At 33.2% G+C, this 19702-nt stretch overlaps 1 protein-coding gene across 1 annotated transcript; it reads right to left on the minus strand.

Moving 5' to 3' along the window:
- Positions 1-7242: 7242 nt before the first annotated feature.
- Positions 7243-12505, minus strand: LOC126668617 (putative wall-associated receptor kinase-like 16). The gene is made up of 4 exons (XM_050361805.2): positions 11993-12505; positions 10092-10443; positions 9507-9513; positions 7243-8677 (listed from the first exon to the last, which is right to left on the minus strand). Exons 1-4 carry the CDS (start codon positions 12495-12497, stop codon positions 7427-7429), a joined length of 2115 nt encoding a protein of 704 aa, XP_050217762.1. The 5' UTR covers positions 12498-12505; the 3' UTR covers positions 7243-7426.
- Positions 12506-19702: the final 7197 nt, after the last annotated feature.

A 19702-nucleotide genomic window follows, 5' to 3' on the forward strand; every position in this document is an offset into this window, starting at 1 on the left:
TGGTGCCTTTAGTGCATGAAGTCTTTGCTTAATTTTGTGAGCATGTTATCTAAGTTGAATAAAATGTTTGAACCGTATCAATTGTCGATTTTCCGGTTAATGAATGCTTAGAATGATGCTTATCGAGTTAACAATTTTGGGTGATGCTTGTCTAATGAAATGCCAATTGTATGACATGATTCGATAGGATTAGGGTGAACTCACTAGTGAGCAATTTTAACCCTCGATGCATGCTCGATTTAGCTTGATGCGGATTCATGATATGTATGTCATAAAATTGTGTAATTTTCAAAATTTGGGCATGCTTGACATAGTTGATGTAGCTTCTAGTACATGGCAAAAACACACATTTCTTTCATTGATTGAATATTTTGAGCCTACATTTCTTGTTGTGTTTTGCATACTTAGTCCTAGAACTTGCTCGGTGTCCGTTCAAGATTGCATTGTTGAATTTTTGACAATTAGATGAGTATGGCAATTAGGATTACACATTTCCTTAAACCACTTAAAAAACCTACCCTTTTACCCCTAGATAACACAAACTTGAACCAAAGACTTTTCTTGTTTTAACCCACATTTTCACACATTCAACCTTTCAACAATTTACCTCTTTGAACACCACATTTGACTTGATTGAATTTAATGTAGAAACACTTGATCTTAACTTGATGGAAAGAAAAAGAAAAGTGAACAAAATGCCTTAGTACAAAAGAAAGAAAATAAAAACAAAGAAAGAATAAAGAAAGTTTAGAAAAAAAGAGAAAAAGAAAAAAAAAATTGAATACAAAAGAATAAATAGAGGCATGAAAAAAAAAGAGAAGAAAATGTTCACATTGTGCAAAATTCCAAGTTAGATCAATTTGAAATATTTTGTGAGTTAGTCATCAAGTTATTTGTTAAGCAACATTTTACCTTTCTACCTACCCTAACCCTTAACCCCATTACAACCCAATAAAGTCCATATGATAATTGTCGGAAACCGAACTAAGTAGTGGAGTCCGGACTATGAGCAAGCTTATGGTGACTTTGCATGCGTTCTTTTACACCTTGATCTTTTGAGCGAGTGAAATCTAGAGAGGATTGTGCCATTGCTTGAAACTTAAAGAACTATGCCATGCTTTGGCCATGTTAGCTTGTGATAGTTACATGTCCCGCATATGATAGCAACCTCGTGATGTAACTTGTTTGATAAAGTGCTTGCGTGATTGTAGTCTTAATGTCATTGGATCATGTCATTGAAATTGCATTCCTCATTTGTTTGCGTCACTCTTAGTTGTTGGTTCTTGAAGCATTTGTTCGAGTATTCATTGGTTGGAATGGGTGTTTGATACATGTTCAAATATTAGTTCATTAGTTAGCATGTATTCTTAAGTAAGTTTCATTTCTTGCTTGGGGACAAGCAAGGGTTTAGTGTGAGGAGGTTTGATAGGAGTAGAAATACTCCTATTTTCTATATCAGTTTTGGTCTTTCTAATATGCTTTTATTGTTATAATTGAGCTATTATAGGTCTTATTGTGTGTTTTAGTATTTCAGGTTAAATACATGGAAATCAATGAGTTTTTGGTTTAATTTGAGCATTCCGAAGGTTTCCGAAGTAAAGAGATGCCGAAAGCACATTTGCAAACCTGAAAATCTGACCCCGCTGCACTAATTGACGAATATGGACTAGCTAGAAGCTTCAAATGAATTTGTGTTCTTCATGAACGTTAAAGTAGACATCCTAATCTTTCCAATGGTTCAAGAATCAGCTCATTTGGAGGTGTCTACAAAGAGTTATGAAGTTTTGAAGTCAGTCGTTGCGCAGCAGAAATAGTGTCTCTTTCAAGACAAACTTTTGTGCATGTCTCGATCGAGAAGCATGTTCAGATGAGCTTCTCGATAGAGACCAGTGTTACAAAAGAAGCCGAGAGCATGCTAAAAATAGGGTCTCGATCGAGAAGCTTTCTTACAAAGGCTTCTCTATCGAGACATGAAGAAAAACCTGGAGAAAAAATCTTTTTGGGTCCGTGTGCTAGTGGGCCCATTTTTCCCTTTTGGCCAAACCTTTGTACTAGTGGATTTGTCATTTAGCCCCTTTTGGCTTGGCTATATAAAGCCTTTTATGTTTTTAGGGTAAAACATTCTACACTTTTAGCCTCAATCCTAATATAGTACTTTTTATTTTCTTTTGTAGAGATCTACAATTGTTTTTATTGTTCTTGAGAAGTAATTTCCAGATTTTAGTTTTCTTTATGATTTTTCTTCTACTACAAGTCTTATTATTATTTCAAGCTTCATTATCTAGTGAATACTCTTATTTACACACAAGCTCTACTTAAGGTAATTGTCTTTTACTCATTATGAATAGCAATAGATGTTTAATGTTTGTTGATAAATTAGTAATTCTTGTTATCTTCACCATGGTTGGCTAAACCCCATGTTTGGGGGTTAATTTGAATCTTAGTTGTGTATGATTGGGTTAGGGTTTTGGGGTTGTGTTGATTGTTCTAATTAAGGAGCCTAAAGCTTGCTTAGATTAGCTACCTAAGTATTGTTCTTAAATTAATTCTCACCTTGAGAGAGGGTTTATTAGTTGGATTTGATTAATTAGAGACTTAATTAGTAACACCATGAGAGTGGGTTAGTAATTAGGTGGCCTATGAGTTGTGAATTATTTGTTAATTGCCTCTATTTGCGTTTAGTGCTACGAGAGTAGGTTAAGCTCGTTTAGTCGCGGTTTTGTAGCTCTTTGAGGCTCGAGAGAGCGGGAGTTGCGGTCTAGAACACTCGGTCCTCGTTTAGAACCCTAAACCCGATACCCTTGATTGCATGACCTAGGAGGATTATTAGCTCCCAAACCTCTTTATCACTTGAATTTCGTTAATTATTATAGTGTTTACTCGTTTCTTTAAATTAGTAATTTGTTAATTCCTAGATTAGCATAAGTTTTTAGTAGTTGGTTGATTGGTTAATTAAGAAAAACACTTATTCTCTTGCTAAACGAATTGAAGATCAAAATCCAATTCACTCACTTTGAACCTCTCATCCTTGTGGGTACGATAATCCGGATTTATAGTCCACTATTTACAAGTTGGTAAGTAAAATTGCTAACAGTGAACCATTTCCTTCATGTTGGGATTTATCCGTCTTTGTCTCTGTGTTGATGCCTTAAGCTCATCCTCGTGATTTGTTTAATGCATCACTACTGAAGGGCTAATCCCTAAAATATCAGGAATCTGCCAACCTATGGCCAAGACATGTCCCTTGACCACATCAATGACGCTCTGCTCTTGCTTCCTTGCGAATTTGTTGCTGTGATGATAGGCAATATGTTGTCAACTCCCAGAAATGCATAGCAGAGATGTGATGGGAGAGGCTTGAGTTCCACCTTTGGTGGTTTTACTGAAGAAGTTGAAGAGGAAGAAAAAGAAAAAGAAGAAGAAGAAAAAGAAATTATGTTCTTGTCCTTGATCAACGGTTCGATGATCGGTTCTTCCCTGATTTTGTCATTTTCAGCCATAGAGACTAGTTGTCCGTTCACACAAGTAAGAGTATGCGTTCCCACCTGCCCTTTTAACTCAAACTCTTGCATACAATGATCTTGGGAAGTCATAGGACAGTCATACATCACATCAAGGTTGCAAATTAGACCATTTTCATGGTCTAGATCAGAATTCAACATGGAAATGTCTTCCTCCAACTGTTCTTGCACTATCTTATCCACCATGTTAATCTGCATGCACTCCTCTTCATCACTAGGATAGCGTGTGATCTTCTTCATGTCAAACTCAACACTCTCATTACTAATCCTCAAAGTCAACTTGCCCGCATGTACATCAATAAGGGCCTGTCAGTGTGGCCGGCCTAAAATCATTGAACAGTCTTTGTCCATCTCATAGTCAAGGACAACAAAATCCACAGAGAATATGAATTTTTTAATCTTGATTAGCACATCTTCTACAATTCCATGTGGCTTCTTTAGATAGTGATCCGCTAACTGCAGTTTTACGACCCGATTTCCACCTGAAACTCGAGCAAAACCTGTAGCAAGTCTAAAAACCTTTACAAATCTTTTGCGTTTAAAACATAAAAAGGTTCGCAACCTCTTTGCTCAAACACTTTAAAACCTTTATTGAAAACGCGTTCACAAAATCATTATTATATTTTAAGAAATCAGAGCGCAAACATCAATCTCTTATGGCGTACCTGCTATGTTTCCAATACAATGCTAAAATGCTATAAACATAAAACTAGTGTACAACTCAAACAACTGGTCTAAGCATTTTAGAAAACACTCAGCTTTTTAAAACATATATCTTATATTGTAGTTCAAATCAGAGTTTATCAAAATAGTTTGAACTACTGTACACAGAAAGACAGACTTCCCGATACCCAACTACTTGCAGCTAGGGCTGTACAGAAACAATTCAAACCAACCAAGTCAAACCAATTCAACCAAACCAAACCATATATTGCTGTTTAGAAGATTGTTGGTTTGATTTTGGTTTACAAAATAAAAAAACAGTAATTATTGGTCTGATTTGCGGTTTCAAAAATTATAAACCAACATAAATCAAAACAGACCAATATATATACATAAGTACATATTTTTGTTAAAATTATAAATATTATAACTTAAAAATGTAATTTTCATCGCTATAATATATTTAAATATCTTCTAATGAAATAACTATTTGTATATTTATCATCTAATATCTTAATATTATATTTCTATAATATTAAGACATTATATTAATAAAATATAAAAATTTATATTATTAAAAATTTATAAAATAATTTTTTTATTTACTAATCATTATTATAGTTTGTTATATAAATATAACATTTATTTTTATGATGAATAAATAGTTTTAAACTTTTATATTTTTTTTATCTTAGTTAAATAAATAATTTTTCAATGATAGTTTAAACTGGTTTCAAATACAAAATTATCAGACCAAACCAAACCAATTTTGTTGGTTTATAATGTGTGGTTTGATTTTGGTTTAGAAATTTTTCAAACCAGTATAGTTGGTTTGAATTAAAATATCAATGATAAACCAGTCAAATCAAACCATGTACAACCCTTGCAGCTCTACAGATACAAACGACGACTTTCTAAATTATAGTGGAAGTCCGACCTCGTACTTGATAACCTGAAAGGGAAAACATTAGGGAGGGTCAGAAATATAAATATTTTTAAGTGAGTCTGCACATTTACATTTGAATATTCAAATCACATATATATAAAACATTCTTATATATAAAATATTACCAATTACTTGATCCATATGAAACCCTACAAAACATACTATTCTATGGGTCTTAACCTACACAACATGGGCCTTAGACCGTAAACTAAATCACTGTCGTCTAAGCCGGTGTTTGAACCGTAATCGTGAAACTGCCATCACAGTGTTACCTATGACTGTAACCGTTCGGCCATCTCAGACTGTTAAGTTAGGGTCGCTAGCACTTCCAAACCCCAATGACTTAACTGACCTCTATATCACACACAGTCTTGTACTAGTGATCACACAGTCCTATTGACAACTAATAGGAAGTTTGTTCCAATAGATCTTTCATGGTTGAGATATATTAGTGCGATTTGTTATTTAAAAACAGTTTAAATATAAATATTCAAAAGTAAAATCCACAAAGTAAACTCACAGAACCCGCTCCCAAAACATATGCTCCTAATAGTCTACTAGTCAAACACCTCGGTATCTTAACTCATCGGATCGACAGTCGTTGCATCTAGACATAATCAAAACGTCGCACACATATTAAGAATAGACTTTTCAAGTCTAAACTCTACAAACGAAATATAACTTATAATGTTTAAGCTAATCTCATCATAGTTTATCAAAATAGTGTGCGCCCGCACACTCTGAATGTGCCCCCGCACATTTTGGCTGTGCGTGATAGGAGTAAAATACTCTTTCCCACAGACGGTGGAAATTTATGGATTATGTCCTCTCGATCGTAGATTAAACCTGCAAAATATAATAGATGGTCAACCGGACGGTAGTTGTCCGATTAACACTCCGATGCTTAAGTCAGTTTAGTCTCAAGTAACATATTTGTGTATTGAATTCAGTTGTGATTATAAGCATACCTCATGTCTTTATATAGAGCATGATAAATACCTTTAAGAGTTGGAAGAGGAAAGTGATTCTGATTTAGTTATATATGTTTGAATAGGAAAAAGATTCCATATTTCAAAAAGTATTTAGGAGTGTTTTCCTAATTAGGTTTATTTTCCCAGATAGAAACGTATTTCCAAATAGGAAAGTGATTTCATAAGATCTGGTCTTTTAAATATTATTCTATTTCCGTGTAATCAGGTCTCTGTTGACGCACTTTGGACTTAATTTGCGATCTTACCGAATCCTATGGGATTCGAGTGAATCCCTTGAGCAATCTTCAGTCACGACAAAGACTCTAGGATTCGGGTGCTATTATTTTTGGGCTTTCGCCTTGGGCGAGTACTTGGATTCACTCGGATGAATAGATCCTATATGACTCGGTTTAAGGTTAATTATATATAAAAGTACCACCTTTACACGAAATTGCAAAAATAACACAACCTTTAAAACGTGGCAATGTAGGGCACCACCTTTCATTCCTTTTCAAAAACAACACACACACATTTTTAGTGGTGTTTTTACTGACGTGGCATGACACATGGCACTCCCATTGGATGTCCAAGTCAGCAAAATTTTATCTAAAAACGTGCCCATGTTGTTTTTGAAAAGAAACGAAAGGTTATGCCCTCAATTGACACGTTTTAAAGGTCGTGTTATTTTTTAGAATTCGTTTAAAGTTGGTGATTTTATATGTAATTAACCCCTCGATTTATAGTACTTATTCTGTAATTCGATTTCCGTCAATCAATGTCACTAATTTATATGCAAAAATAAAAAATAGAAATACTAAATGAAATTCTGTGTAAATCAAATACACATATATTTGCTTCCTAATGAATTTCATATAATTTTTGTAGATTTCATTTGAACTAAATGTATAATAAAAAAATGGGTTAATTACATATAAAATCATCACCTTTACACGAAATTGCAAAAATAACACGACCTTTAAAATGTGGCAAATCAGGGCATCACCTTTCATTTTTTTTCAAAAATAACACGGGCACATTTTTAATGGCATTTTTGCTGACGTGGCGTGACACGTGGCACTCTTATCGAGTGTCCAAGTCAGCAAAATTTTATCAAAAAACGTGCCCATGTTGTTTTTGAAAAGAAATGAAAGGTGATGCCCTGAATTGACAGGTTTTGAAGGTCGTGTTATTTTTGAAAATTCGTGTAAAGGTGGTGATTTTATATGTAATTAACCCTAAAAAAATTGATAGTTTAAATAAAAACTTAATTACTTTAAACAACAATATTTATCCAGGATAAACAACATATTGATGTCAAAAGACAATCAACGGCCTCTTCCAATTTCGAAAATGACAGATTTTACTATACTATCATTCATAGCATCAATAGCGTTTTTAGATGAATTTGGAAGCAAGCCTTGAGTTTCTTGTTCACATAATAAATCATTTTTCTCCCATGGATGATTTTCTGTTGAACATAATCCTCTTAATTCAATTGCCACATCCTTCATTTTAGGCCTTTCATCTCCTCTTACACTTACACACCTTTTTGCCAGCATTGCCACTCTCTTTATGTCCTCATTATTCTTCTCATTTATTAATAGATAATCGACAACTTGAAGCAATCGATTTTCTTGAATTGAAGTAACAAAATACATTGCCAAATTCCTCTCTTCTTCTATTCTTGTAAAAGATATCGGCTTCTTTCTTGTTAATAGCTCTATAAGAACAACTCCAAAACTATAAACATCGCTCTTTTCGGTCAACTGGCTCGAATAAAAGTACTCAGGATCTAAATATCCAAAAGTTCCTTGCACTAGTGTTGTCAACTCACTTTTGTCTAAAGGAATCAACTTCGAAGCTCCGAAATCAGATACCTTTGCAGTGTAATTCTTGTCTAAAAGTATGTTTGCAGACTTAATATCGCGATGAATAATAGGAGTAGAAGCAGCCGAATGCATGTAAGAAAGTGCTTCCGCGACTTCAGTTGCAATTCTTAAACGTGTTTCCCAAGGAATTAAAATTCTCCCGTTGGTACCATTATCACTATGAATATGATCAAATAGGGTTCCGTTCGTCACGAACTCATAAACGAGCAACGGGACTTGAGTCTCCAAGCAACAACCCAATAGTTTGACTATATTTCTATGATTGATTTGGGATAAAATCATAACTTCATTAATGAACCCTTCGACTTGGGTGTCATCTCCAATTTTTGATTTCTTGACAGCAACTATTTGATTATCTGGTAATGTACCTTTGTAGACTATGCCTTGTCCACCTTTACCTAAAATTTGACTTTCATGGAAGTTATCTGTTGCTTTTTTCAGATCATTTTCAGTGTATATTTTTGCTGCTTTGGTAGAGTTTTGACCAGAATTCTTTTGCATGAACAAATAACCACCATTTTCTTGAAAGTATTTTTCTTTAAGGTGAAGAAGTCTCCTTTTTCTTAATACAAAGTATAGCCAAGATACAGCCAAAAGAAGGATAAGGATGCCTATACTTACACCTACAAACAGAATATCATTGAAAATAAATAAGTATTGTCTATAGGCTATGTAATTACAGTATAGCTAATTAATTTTGGTATCCAAAATGGAATTTGGTTGGAATTCCAGTTTTCATTTCTAATTTTGAATATTAATACACTAACTGCAATTGAGTTAGTACTCAACCCACATTTCATATATAGAATCATAATTATATATTAAATAATTGATTTAATTAATTATGTTAATTTTTTTAGGTATATGATTTTTTATTATATCCCCAACTTTGATCATATTTTCAAATTATGCTTATTTTCAGAATTTATTTTTAAAAAATTGTGATTCTATGATTAATTCTTATATACAATTGATATTTTATTTCAGTTTATGAAGGGTTATAGCGGTTTAAATTAAGAAGGCCTAATCACTCAAAAAACCCTCACCTTTAAACTTTTTTTCAATTCCACCCCGACGTTGAAAATTTGTCAATTTTACCCACTTTTGAATTTTCCGTTTTCAATTGTACCCTAATTTTTAATTTTTGTTAATTTTTTTTACTTAAATAATGAAATCATTCAATTAATTAAGTCTAAACATGAAATTAAATTCTTTTTTATTCAAAAAAATACAAATAATTCCTTTATTTTTAAAAACTAACTAAAAACCATAATCAAATTAACACTAATTTAAATTTTTAATTAATTTAACTAAATTTAAATAAATTTTAAAAATATACAATCAATATATGCGAGACATGAAGAATGTTTTAAACAAATTTCCAAACGCAAAAGACGTTAATTTAATTTTTCAGGGTACAATTGAAAAACAAAAATGCAAAATAGGGTAAAATTGACAAATTTTCAACGTCAGGGTATGATTGAAAAGGGGCTAAAAGGTCGGGGTTTTTTAAGACATTAGGCCTTTATTTTATGTTTGAGCTTTATTGATTATTAAATTAGAATATTTCTTTCAACTAATCACACACGTTGCACCCACACAAAACAAAAGGTCAGCTATGCTATCTGGATTGACTACACACAGGTGTGTGTGATTGATAATAGTTTCTTCAAACTATTTTTGTATTACTACCACACTTTGTAACTTTTAATATATTTTTATTTATAAAAAAAAAAAAAACTATTTCTGTATTATAATGATGTTTTAAATTCTAGAGTTGAAAATGTCAGATTATTCATAATTAAAAAATTCTTTGAGCAATTCCAACTAAACCCAATATTTTCAACGGAATACCCAATAGTTTGGATAATTTTTTTTTAAAAAAAATCAAATATATTTTTCTAGAGATGTTTGATCAAATTTATAATTATTATTATTATTATTATTATTATTATTATTATTATTATTTATCTGTTACCTCTTTTGATTGCGAAGGTCAATTAATATGGTTAAATTTAATTTTTTTAAAATATTTTTGTTCCCAAAAAAGCTAAAATAATATTAAAATATTTATTGTATATATAGCATATATATATATAACTTTTCAGATATAATTCGCGTACCTTGGCAACCATGTGGTAGATAGGGATTCCCTTGATAACCTACAGAACAGATGCACCGATATCCATAAGCATTATCAGGATCAAAACACTCACTGTTCTCTTTACACGCATACTTTTCTTTGTTTCTTTGAGCTTTTTCACACGTTATATTTCCAACCCCCCAATCGAGAATCACCGGAAATTCTTTTCCATTTTTCAAATTCAACAAATCGGTAAAAGAGAAAGTGTAGTTTCCCTGCTCAACCACGAATGCGTAACTGCATGGACTGAATGTCGATACGTTTGTGTAGTTTTGATAACTATTGGTCACGATAGCAATTTCTGTATTTCCTGTTCACAGTTTTTCCCCCACAACCAACATTAAGATTAACATAAATGACAAGAATTTTTCTGTTTATATATAGCTATGTACTTAAATGAGTGTGTATTGCATACTTTAACAGTTGTGTATGTTTAGTAAACATGTACATTTTACCTATTTCTAAATGTTTACAGTGGGAGACAAACTCTTTTAAACCCTAAGAAGACTCATGACTTATTACAAATTTATTATCATTAAATGAGTCTCTTAAATGCTCTTTTTAGAAAGTTCAGCACGCAATGATATAATAATTCATTTATTTACATTTTATTTCAAAAAACCATACCAATTTGATGTCTAAGATTTTTTTTATGTCTTCATATGAAAATGATTTTCTTACAAATATCCTTTTATTTTATTTTTAAAAGAGCTTACATGTATTTTACATAGTTGAGGGCATGTGTGGATCACATTATTTTTACTGTTAAATAAAAGAAAACAAAACTTAATACATATACTCCCTCTGTTCCATTTAAAAAATGACATATTTTTTTTCACATAGATTAAAAAGACAATAATTATTCTTAATTTTTTATTTTATCCCTATTAATTATTATTTTATAATTTGTGTGTGTGACTATTAGTTTTAATTATAGGTTGAGAAAATAAAGATATAAGAGAATATTCTTTATAATTCTTCTATATCTAAAAACTTTACTCTCACTTCTCTTGAAGAAACTTCTTCACTACTTCATCTTTTGACGGGTGTGAGAAGGTGATTATCCGATTTCAATCGGAAATCGCCTCCTTTTTGATAGTTTATCCGAAATGGATCTTAATGTTTTTTCTTGAATGAGAATTTATGATTTTATGTTTTTTGTGGTTTGTTTTCTTAGATCTCTCAAGAATTTTTAGGGGTCGTTCAAGTTTTATAGTCAATTTTCTGTAGATTTAAATTTTTTGGAAGGTTATTATTCTAACTTCTTAGAATCTCATTGAAAATGAGGAAGGAAATACTAGACTTCAACGGATCGAGCGGTTCGCCAGTTAAATCGGAAGGACAAATCGAAATACCCGCTCTGCTTTCAAATTCTCCTTCGGTCCTCTTATGCGGAATCGATGTCTAGATTTGTTTTATTTCAATTTATTTTTTTGTTTGTATCTTGGATTGTTTGTTTGTATTTTACATCAAACTTTAAAAGATCATATATTACTCTTGTTATGACTTTCCATTTGTAAGTTACTCTTCATCAATGAATTATACCTATTAAAAAAAATTCTTATAAAATGATACAAAAATCATAATTTAGCCTTCTTATATGGGACAAAAGAAATTGAGATATGTCCTTTTTTAAACGAAACGAAGGGAGTATATATATAGTAAATAAAAATAAATTTTTAAAACAATTTAATCTATATTGATACCTGAATAAGAATATAAAAAAAACTAAAAATTAGAGAGATCACCAAACAACTAAATTTATCAAAATCCGATTTTCAAAATGTAAACAGTATAAAAAAAACCCGATCAAACTAATTAAAATATGGTATGCAAAACTAATTGAAAGTCAATATTACCTTGAGATATGGTTGTTTCACAGCAACCTTTACCAATGCAAGAACTATTAACATCACTCAGATTAGAACACAGAGAAAAACAACCGGTGACGTTATAAAACTCCAATCCGCTGACAGCAGCAACAGTATCACATCCTACGGCGACCATTTTATTTCTGGTGCTAGAAACTGTGAAAGGAGAGAAATTAAGCAGAATCCAATTGGTCTGATACGAATCGTCGTAACATTCGGACACCATTTGTGATAAAACCCTAAGCTCTCCGCTTTCGACTGAAATATCAAGAACAGTCGCATTGGTATGTTGATGTAAGTAGGGTTTGTTGGAGGAGGAGTTGCAGCTTATTTGGAAGCTTTGATCAAGGTAACACCCTTCTCCAACACCGAATGGGTATGGAATAGTGACGTCCCCACAATGATTAGGGCAACCAGGTTTTGTTTGAGCCAGAGCTGCATCTAATAGAACTGATATAAGCACTAAAACTACCAAAACTCGGTAATTTGCCATAATTTGTTCTCAAGTTTTTGTTTTGGTTTTTCGAATTGGTAAGTAATGTGTATATATAGAGAGATATATCTGGTCAAATACTTTTTAGGTACCTAAACTTTCAAGTTATTTTAAAAGGAAACTGAATTTTAATTTGTTTCTTTAAGGTCACCAAACTTTAATTTTTATTTCTTTAAGGTTTTTCCGATCTTATTTTACTTATGTGGCCATCTACTTTAAAAATATTTTCACATTGACAAACATTATCAAATTGTATATTTTATTTAAAATCAACTTACATGACGTATAAGTGAATTATTAACGTAAAAAATACTATCTAATTATTCTAATTCGAATTGTCACATCATCAAAATTAGATTGGAAATGTCGTTTTGAATGAAAAAATAAATTTTGATGACCATACAAAAATTAATTAAAATTCGGTATCTTTTTTTAAAATATTTTAAAATTTAAAAATATAAGTCATGTTGACAAATATTATCAAATTATATATTTATTGAAAAATAAATACAAGCTTACATTGTATTCTAGTCAGTGACTTGTTTCTGTTTTGCCAAATTTATATTCTGTAGTCTTTAGTGTGCCATCTTGAGTGTGCCATTTGTGCGAAAGTGTAGAGATTTTCATTTTGTCACTTCTTGTTGCTTTTAATATAATTATTATTTATAAAAAAAAATAGCTCATAGGCCATAGCATATAATCGAATTATCAAAGTGAAATAAACTATTTAAATATTCTTTTTCAAATGGCCACATCATCAAAATTAGATCGATTTTTTTTTTTTGAAATAAAATTAAAGTTTGATGATTTCAAATTCAGTGATGATAAATTTGACCTGAGAAATGTTTGATGTAAATGGAATCAAATTTTATAAGCTGATGATGGCCTTGAAAAGGACTCGAATACACTTAATAAACTCTAAAGTCAATGGAATTAATAGTTAATATGCTCTGCAAATTACATGTAAGAAGACATAACATATATTTAAGAAAATTTTCAAATTGGACGGAAAAATATATGTAGTGGTAGGGTGTTATTCGCTTTTTGGGTTCATAAAATTGGCCCTTAATGAATTAGAAGTTAATGAATGCATTTTCCTGATAGCAAATAGTTCTATCACTAAAAAAATGATATCTTGATTCAGTTTTTTAAATTTTGGTGTAATTCAAGAGCCTTGTGGTTAAAAGGGGGGAAATACCAATACATCTTTCTATTTCCAACCAAAAGCTACAGTAACGAAGACAAAAATTGGATAATTTAAATAAATTCCCTAAAAGAGGTCTTTTCTACTGTTTTTACCTCAAGAATTTTATATTGACCGTAATCCCTCATTAAAAAAAACTTTTCGCAAATTGGTTGTTTTTATAATAAAATTGGACATTATGCCCCCTTCTCCAACATTGCCAGAGAAGAAGAAATTGGGTCTGTTAATCTTAAATGCTGCAATTGTCTTGGGCATAATTACATGGAGGTCCAGTGGCGTCCGGCAAAATTTCCATGGAGATCCAGCGGCGTCCAGCGATGGTCAAGTGAAGGTCCGGCCGTTAAGATATTCAGATTCAAAGCGATGGTTTAAATGTCTGGCGGAGGTTCGACACGCACAATTTGTCGCTCTTTGTTCTGCCTTTCTCTCTTACACAAACGCAATAGCAGAAAAAATGACGGTGTTCGATAATTTTGGAACTGAAAACATATTTTCCCAATTGATTATCAAGCTGGAGTTTCACAGCGTCTTGTCGATGGCTAACATGCTAATGACTTGAAGATGGCGCGTGACTTTCTCGGCGAGCCTTTTTTTACCTTAATCGGTGCAGTGAGCTTCAAAGCTAAGAAAGCAAGGTCTTATTGAGAACGGAATTTAACATTTGTTAGCAAATTGTTGCTAATGTAGTAATTGGGTGTGGGACATAGTTTTGATTTCTTGATTTTTAAAGAATTTGATTGTTTTAGATTCTTTTTAATCAACTTGTATGAATACAAATTTAAAAAAAATTAAAAGCCATGTGATTGTGATAATTTAATTATACGTTTTACTAGTTTTATTTTCATATTTTTGAAATAGTTATGAAAGTATTTTGGTATTTTTCGTATTTGCATTTCCATTTTTTTACTAATTGAGTAGATTTACTTTAATTTTATAATACGTTTATTAAAAATTTAGTTCAAACACATTTCACTTAAAAGAGATATTTAATTTTTATATTACACACAATCTAAAAATTCTCCCATTATAAAATGTCAGTTAAAATTGTACATAAGATAAATTTTATTAAAAACTGAATTTAAATAGTTCAGTTGATATAAATTCACATCATGTTCACATAAGGTTCACATCAGGTTGATTTTCAGGGATAAAGGTGTTAAGGAAACAACAACGGCTCATTTTGACTCAACAAATCAAGAAGATAGTGATCCTACTAATCATGCTGCAATCATTACAGTTAAGGAATGATTGCAAGATTCTCTACAATCATTACTTAATATAGAATATAAGTATTTGATATTTTCCTTGTAAATTCCATTAACCATGGATGTATCTTGTGTATATATACGTACTTTGAGAATGCAATGAAATGAGCAGAGCCTTCATTCATCATTTTTGCTTATTTTAGAAAAATTCACATGGTATTAGAGCCAACACCTATGATGGACTCCTTACTTCATGGCTGCTAGGAACCATGAATGAAGATGTTCTGAGTCTTGTCAACGAAGCAAGGACAGCCTTTGGTGTATGGACGACCCTTGAGCAGCTCCTACTCCCCATTACAATAGAAAAAGAAAGCAACTTGAAGCGTCTCTTGATGGGAATCAAGAATGCAACCCGTTCAATTGACCAATATCTCAAAGAGTTCAAAAACATTTGTGACAACCTTGCTGCAATTCAGAAACCTGCTGCTGACATTGACAAAGCCCTCCAATTTGCAAGTGGCCTTGGAAACCAATACATGGATTTCTGAACTGCAATGCTAAGCAAACCTCCAATGCCATCCTTTCAACAATTTGTATTGGCTCTTCAAGGACATGATCAAAACTTTAGTGTCAAATCGAGAAGATGAGAAAAGGTACACAGAGCACGCTCAAGCCTTCTTCAGCCACAGAGGAGGCCGTGGACGCGGTGGAAGAGGAGGTGGCAGATTCAATTCTCGCGGAAGAGGTTTTCACTCCAGCTGGTCGCTACAATGGAGCACAATCTGCAGCAGCCAAACCAAATCAAAATCGAAACCAGTTCAGCAACAATTCAGGCTACAAACAGAGGCAAGACGGAAACGTCCGAGAACAACCACAACAACAGAACGACAACAACAAGCATCCATGCCAAATATGTGGTAAAACTAACCATCTTGCTCTTGATTGTTGGTACATGTTCGATTACTCGTATCAATCCAAAGAATTTCCTCAAGCACTTGCTGCTTTTACATTGGGCAACGATCATGATCCATCCTTGTATGTGGATTCAGGTGCTACCACCCACATGATAAATGATCCAGGTATGTTATCTTCTCCAAAGAGCTATGAAGGGAATGGCATGATATATGTTGGGGATGGAAATGGTTTGCATATATCACATGTTGGTGATACTCGTATATCCACTAAAGAAGGAAATATTAAACTGAAAAATGTCCTTGTGGTTCCAGATTTAACCAAAAACTTAATTTCAATTGGTAAATTTACAGCTGATAATTCATGTACTTTTGAATTTACCTCATCTGATTTTGTTGTTAAGGATCCAAACAAGAGGATAATCGCGAAAGGTCATAAGAAGGGGCAATTTGTAATACCCCAAAATGTATAATTATCTAATTGGACCACGTGTTCAGTTTAGATTAGCTAGAGTGGCGAAATCGGAAAGATTTTGATAAATTAAGATAAATAAATTTCAGGTAGGTCGGTTTCAGGAAATAAATGTTAAGAAAAGTCTAAAATAAAGTATAGGAACCAAACTGGTAATTTAGCCACTTTGTATCGAAAATAGAAATATTGGAGCTTGACGGGAAAGTGTTAATATCGAGTTTCGTATTATTTATCGGATATAAATAATACGTATAAATCGTAATAGAAGAGTTTAACGATTTAGCTATGGACTAAATTGTACGATAGAAAAGTTTAAAGGATAAATGATAAGAAACAAAAAGAACAAGGATTAAAGTGGCACTTTAGCCAAGAAATATAAAGAAAGGAAATATGAAATGAAGAAGCAGAGGAAGGATCGAGAGAAAGGGAAAGGTTATCGCCGATTACATCGTTTCGCCGCCGTTTCGCCATTCGACGTCCGATTCAAGCGATTTTCGCGGCCATCTCTCCGGAATTCAATCCTCTACTGATCTTGAGCTTTATTTCAAGGTAAATTTTCGGATTTTTGGTGCTAAAAGCAAGTTTATAGGCTGTTTTAGTTTAGAATTTGGAATTATCGATTTAGGCTCGGTTTTAGCGTTTTTGGAAAAACTAAAATACGGGTTTTGTCGGAAACGAAGTGTTTGGTGTGTATGGCAAGTGATAGCACGACGGGAAGCCCGGAAACGACGTTTCCGGGGGCTGTGCGTGAGCTGCACTCGGTGTGCGATCGCACACCGAAGTGTGCGGACGCACACTTGAACAAGTGTGCGAACGCACACTTGTGGTGTGCGAACGCACACTACCTAGTGTGCGGACGCACAATGAAGTGTGCGAGCGCACACAGTGGGTCCGCAGGGACCTAATTGGGCTTTTAGCCCTAATTGAGTGGGATTTCAACATTTTTGAATACTAAACCCTAAAAACGATTAAGGACCCCGATAAATTAAAAAGTGAAGTTTCAGCTCGACGTTTTACGTGAGCTATGATAACGAAAAATGTTAAGGATATTATGCGTTTCTCGAACATGAGAAACAGAGTTCAAGATATCGTAGTTTTGATTAAGAAATAATGAGATCATAAATAACGCTAAAAATAGAACTAAACCCTAGAACTTAAAAGTATTAAATGTATTAAAGTATAAGGTACACGTCTAATCATTTACAATTTATCAGACGTGTCAGCGAGTAGTGGAGTCAATAGAAGCGGATTAGCGAGAGCGTACTATCAGATCGATCATATCATTTCTTGGATTGCGGTCACTGTGAGTTGCATTTTACTTTCGTGTATTATCAATTGATACAATTTTGGTATTATTATCTATATGTTGTTGATATGCATCGCACTATATATATTTGAATTATTGATATGTTATATGTTTTGAATGAGTTTTTACGTACAAGGACCTAGTATACGATCCAACGAAACTAGCTACCTATTGGGTGTCAATAGGCTGTGTGATCACCAGTAATGTGTCAGTCTAGCGTGTCTGACTATGAGGTACGATCTGATATGCATGGATGATATGATTATGAAAGTTAAAATATGAATTTGATACGAGAGTGAACTCGGTTAAAATAACCTGAGCCCCACGAGAGTGAACTCGGTTAGAGTAACCTGAGCCCCGTATCTAGTGCCACTTTGGGATTAAGAGATATGTTCTGACTGACGTGGTTGAACGTGAACGCTCCCGGGTCAGACTATTGGAATCAGTATGATTTGAATAATAGTGAGTTACGTTATGTTTCAGGATTTTAGTTTCGAAAGGATCGAGTACTTGTTCATATGTATTTTTGTATTAATGTTGATTTAAAATGCGATGCTATATTTCTATAATAATACCGTTAGTAAATGCAAACTCACTCAGTATTTCCCCAAATACTGACCCCTCACCTTTGATGTCTTACAGGTGCTTAGTTTGTGGACCTAGCTAGAAGCCAATTTTGAAGTGCAGAAGTCATCTGTATATGTTAGTTTATGACTTCTGTGAATGCTGCAGTAGTAGTCCTGCGTCAATAGAATAGTAGCCTAGATAGCAGTTCATTTTTGATTGTATATATTAACTGTTGTCATTGTTTAAATGCTTTTTGATAGGCTACGTGCTTAGTATATGATCCACGGCCCAGATGCCGGTGAGATGCTTCGAGACACTAACTGATGTATATAGTACCGCGAGGCCAGTTCGTACATAGTACGGTAACTAGAGCCCGCGAGGTTTTGAAACAGTTAGTGTATATGTTTGATTATGTGATATATATAAATGTGTCGCTTCCGTTGGTTAATGTTTAATGTATTCATTTATTATTTGCAAAAAATTAATTGTGATTTAGGCTTGCTACGGGTTCCGGAGCTAACACTCCCGTTCCCTAGCGCCGGTTGCGGCTCAATAGTTTTGGGTCGTGACACAATTATACGCTCTTGATGGTGTTTTTCATGAAGCTTTGAGTGCAATAAGGAGCAACAATACTTCATCGTCGATTTGGTATCAACGACTCGGACATCCTAATACAAAGTTATTATCTCTGCTAAAGGAGAAAAATGTTATTGGTTTTTCAAGTTGGATTAAAACCAATGTCTGTATTAGTTGTCAAGAAGGAAAAAGTTGCAAACTTCCATTTAAAAGAAATAATAAAGCTTCAAAATTTATTCTTGAAAAGATACACTGTGATCTTTGGGGACCATCCCCTATTGCCTCCAAACAAAATTTTCGCTACTATGCAGTTTTCATTGATGATTTTAGTAGATTTACGTGGCTGTATCCGTTAAAAAGAAAATTTGATTTTATCGATCAATTTATTAAATTTCAAAAATTAGTTGAAAATCAATTTGATCGAAAAATAAAGATATTTCAATGTGACGGTGGTGGTGGTGGTGAGTTTGGATCTAACCAATTTCTTGATCATATTCAGAATAGTGGCATTGAGCTCCATGTTTCATGTCCAGGAACACCGCAACAGAATGGAGTAGCCGAAAGAAAACATCGACACATAGTAGAAACCGCACTCACCATGATGTTTCATGCAAATATCCCGTTATCGTTATGGGTTGAAGCCTTCCTCACTTTTGTATTTTTCATTAATCGGCTTCCTTCTTCTGCTATCAAGGATGACACTTCTTTTTTCCGACTATACAATCATCATCCAGATTACCATGGTTTACGGGTTTTTGGGTGTCTCTGCTTCCCTTCGCTAAGGCATCAACCTGGCTCTAAAGTTATGAAAAAGACGTATCCATGTGTGTTTATCAGATACAGCCCTATTCATAAAGGTTACAGATGCTTAGAACCCAAATCAAGGAGAGTTTACATATCCCGCCATGTAGTCTTTGATGAGGATGTATTTCCTTTTAAACCTACAAAGGTTGAAAGAAAACCA

Source organism: Mercurialis annua, linkage group LG2 (genome assembly GCF_937616625.2).
Source record: "Mercurialis annua linkage group LG2, ddMerAnnu1.2, whole genome shotgun sequence".
In the NCBI taxonomy this organism is placed as follows: domain Eukaryota; kingdom Viridiplantae; phylum Streptophyta; class Magnoliopsida; order Malpighiales; family Euphorbiaceae; genus Mercurialis; species Mercurialis annua.

Bases quoted from the DNA above. Each gene is read 5' to 3' on its own strand.
- LOC126668617 (XM_050361805.2), bottom strand. From the start codon at position 12,497: ATGGCAAATTACCGAGTTTTGGTAGTTTTAGTGCTTATATCAGTTCTA. The intron at 10,444-11,992 runs GTAATATTGACT...AACTGTGAACAG, and splicing joins TGAAACAACCATATCTCAAG to GAAATACAGAAATTGCTATC.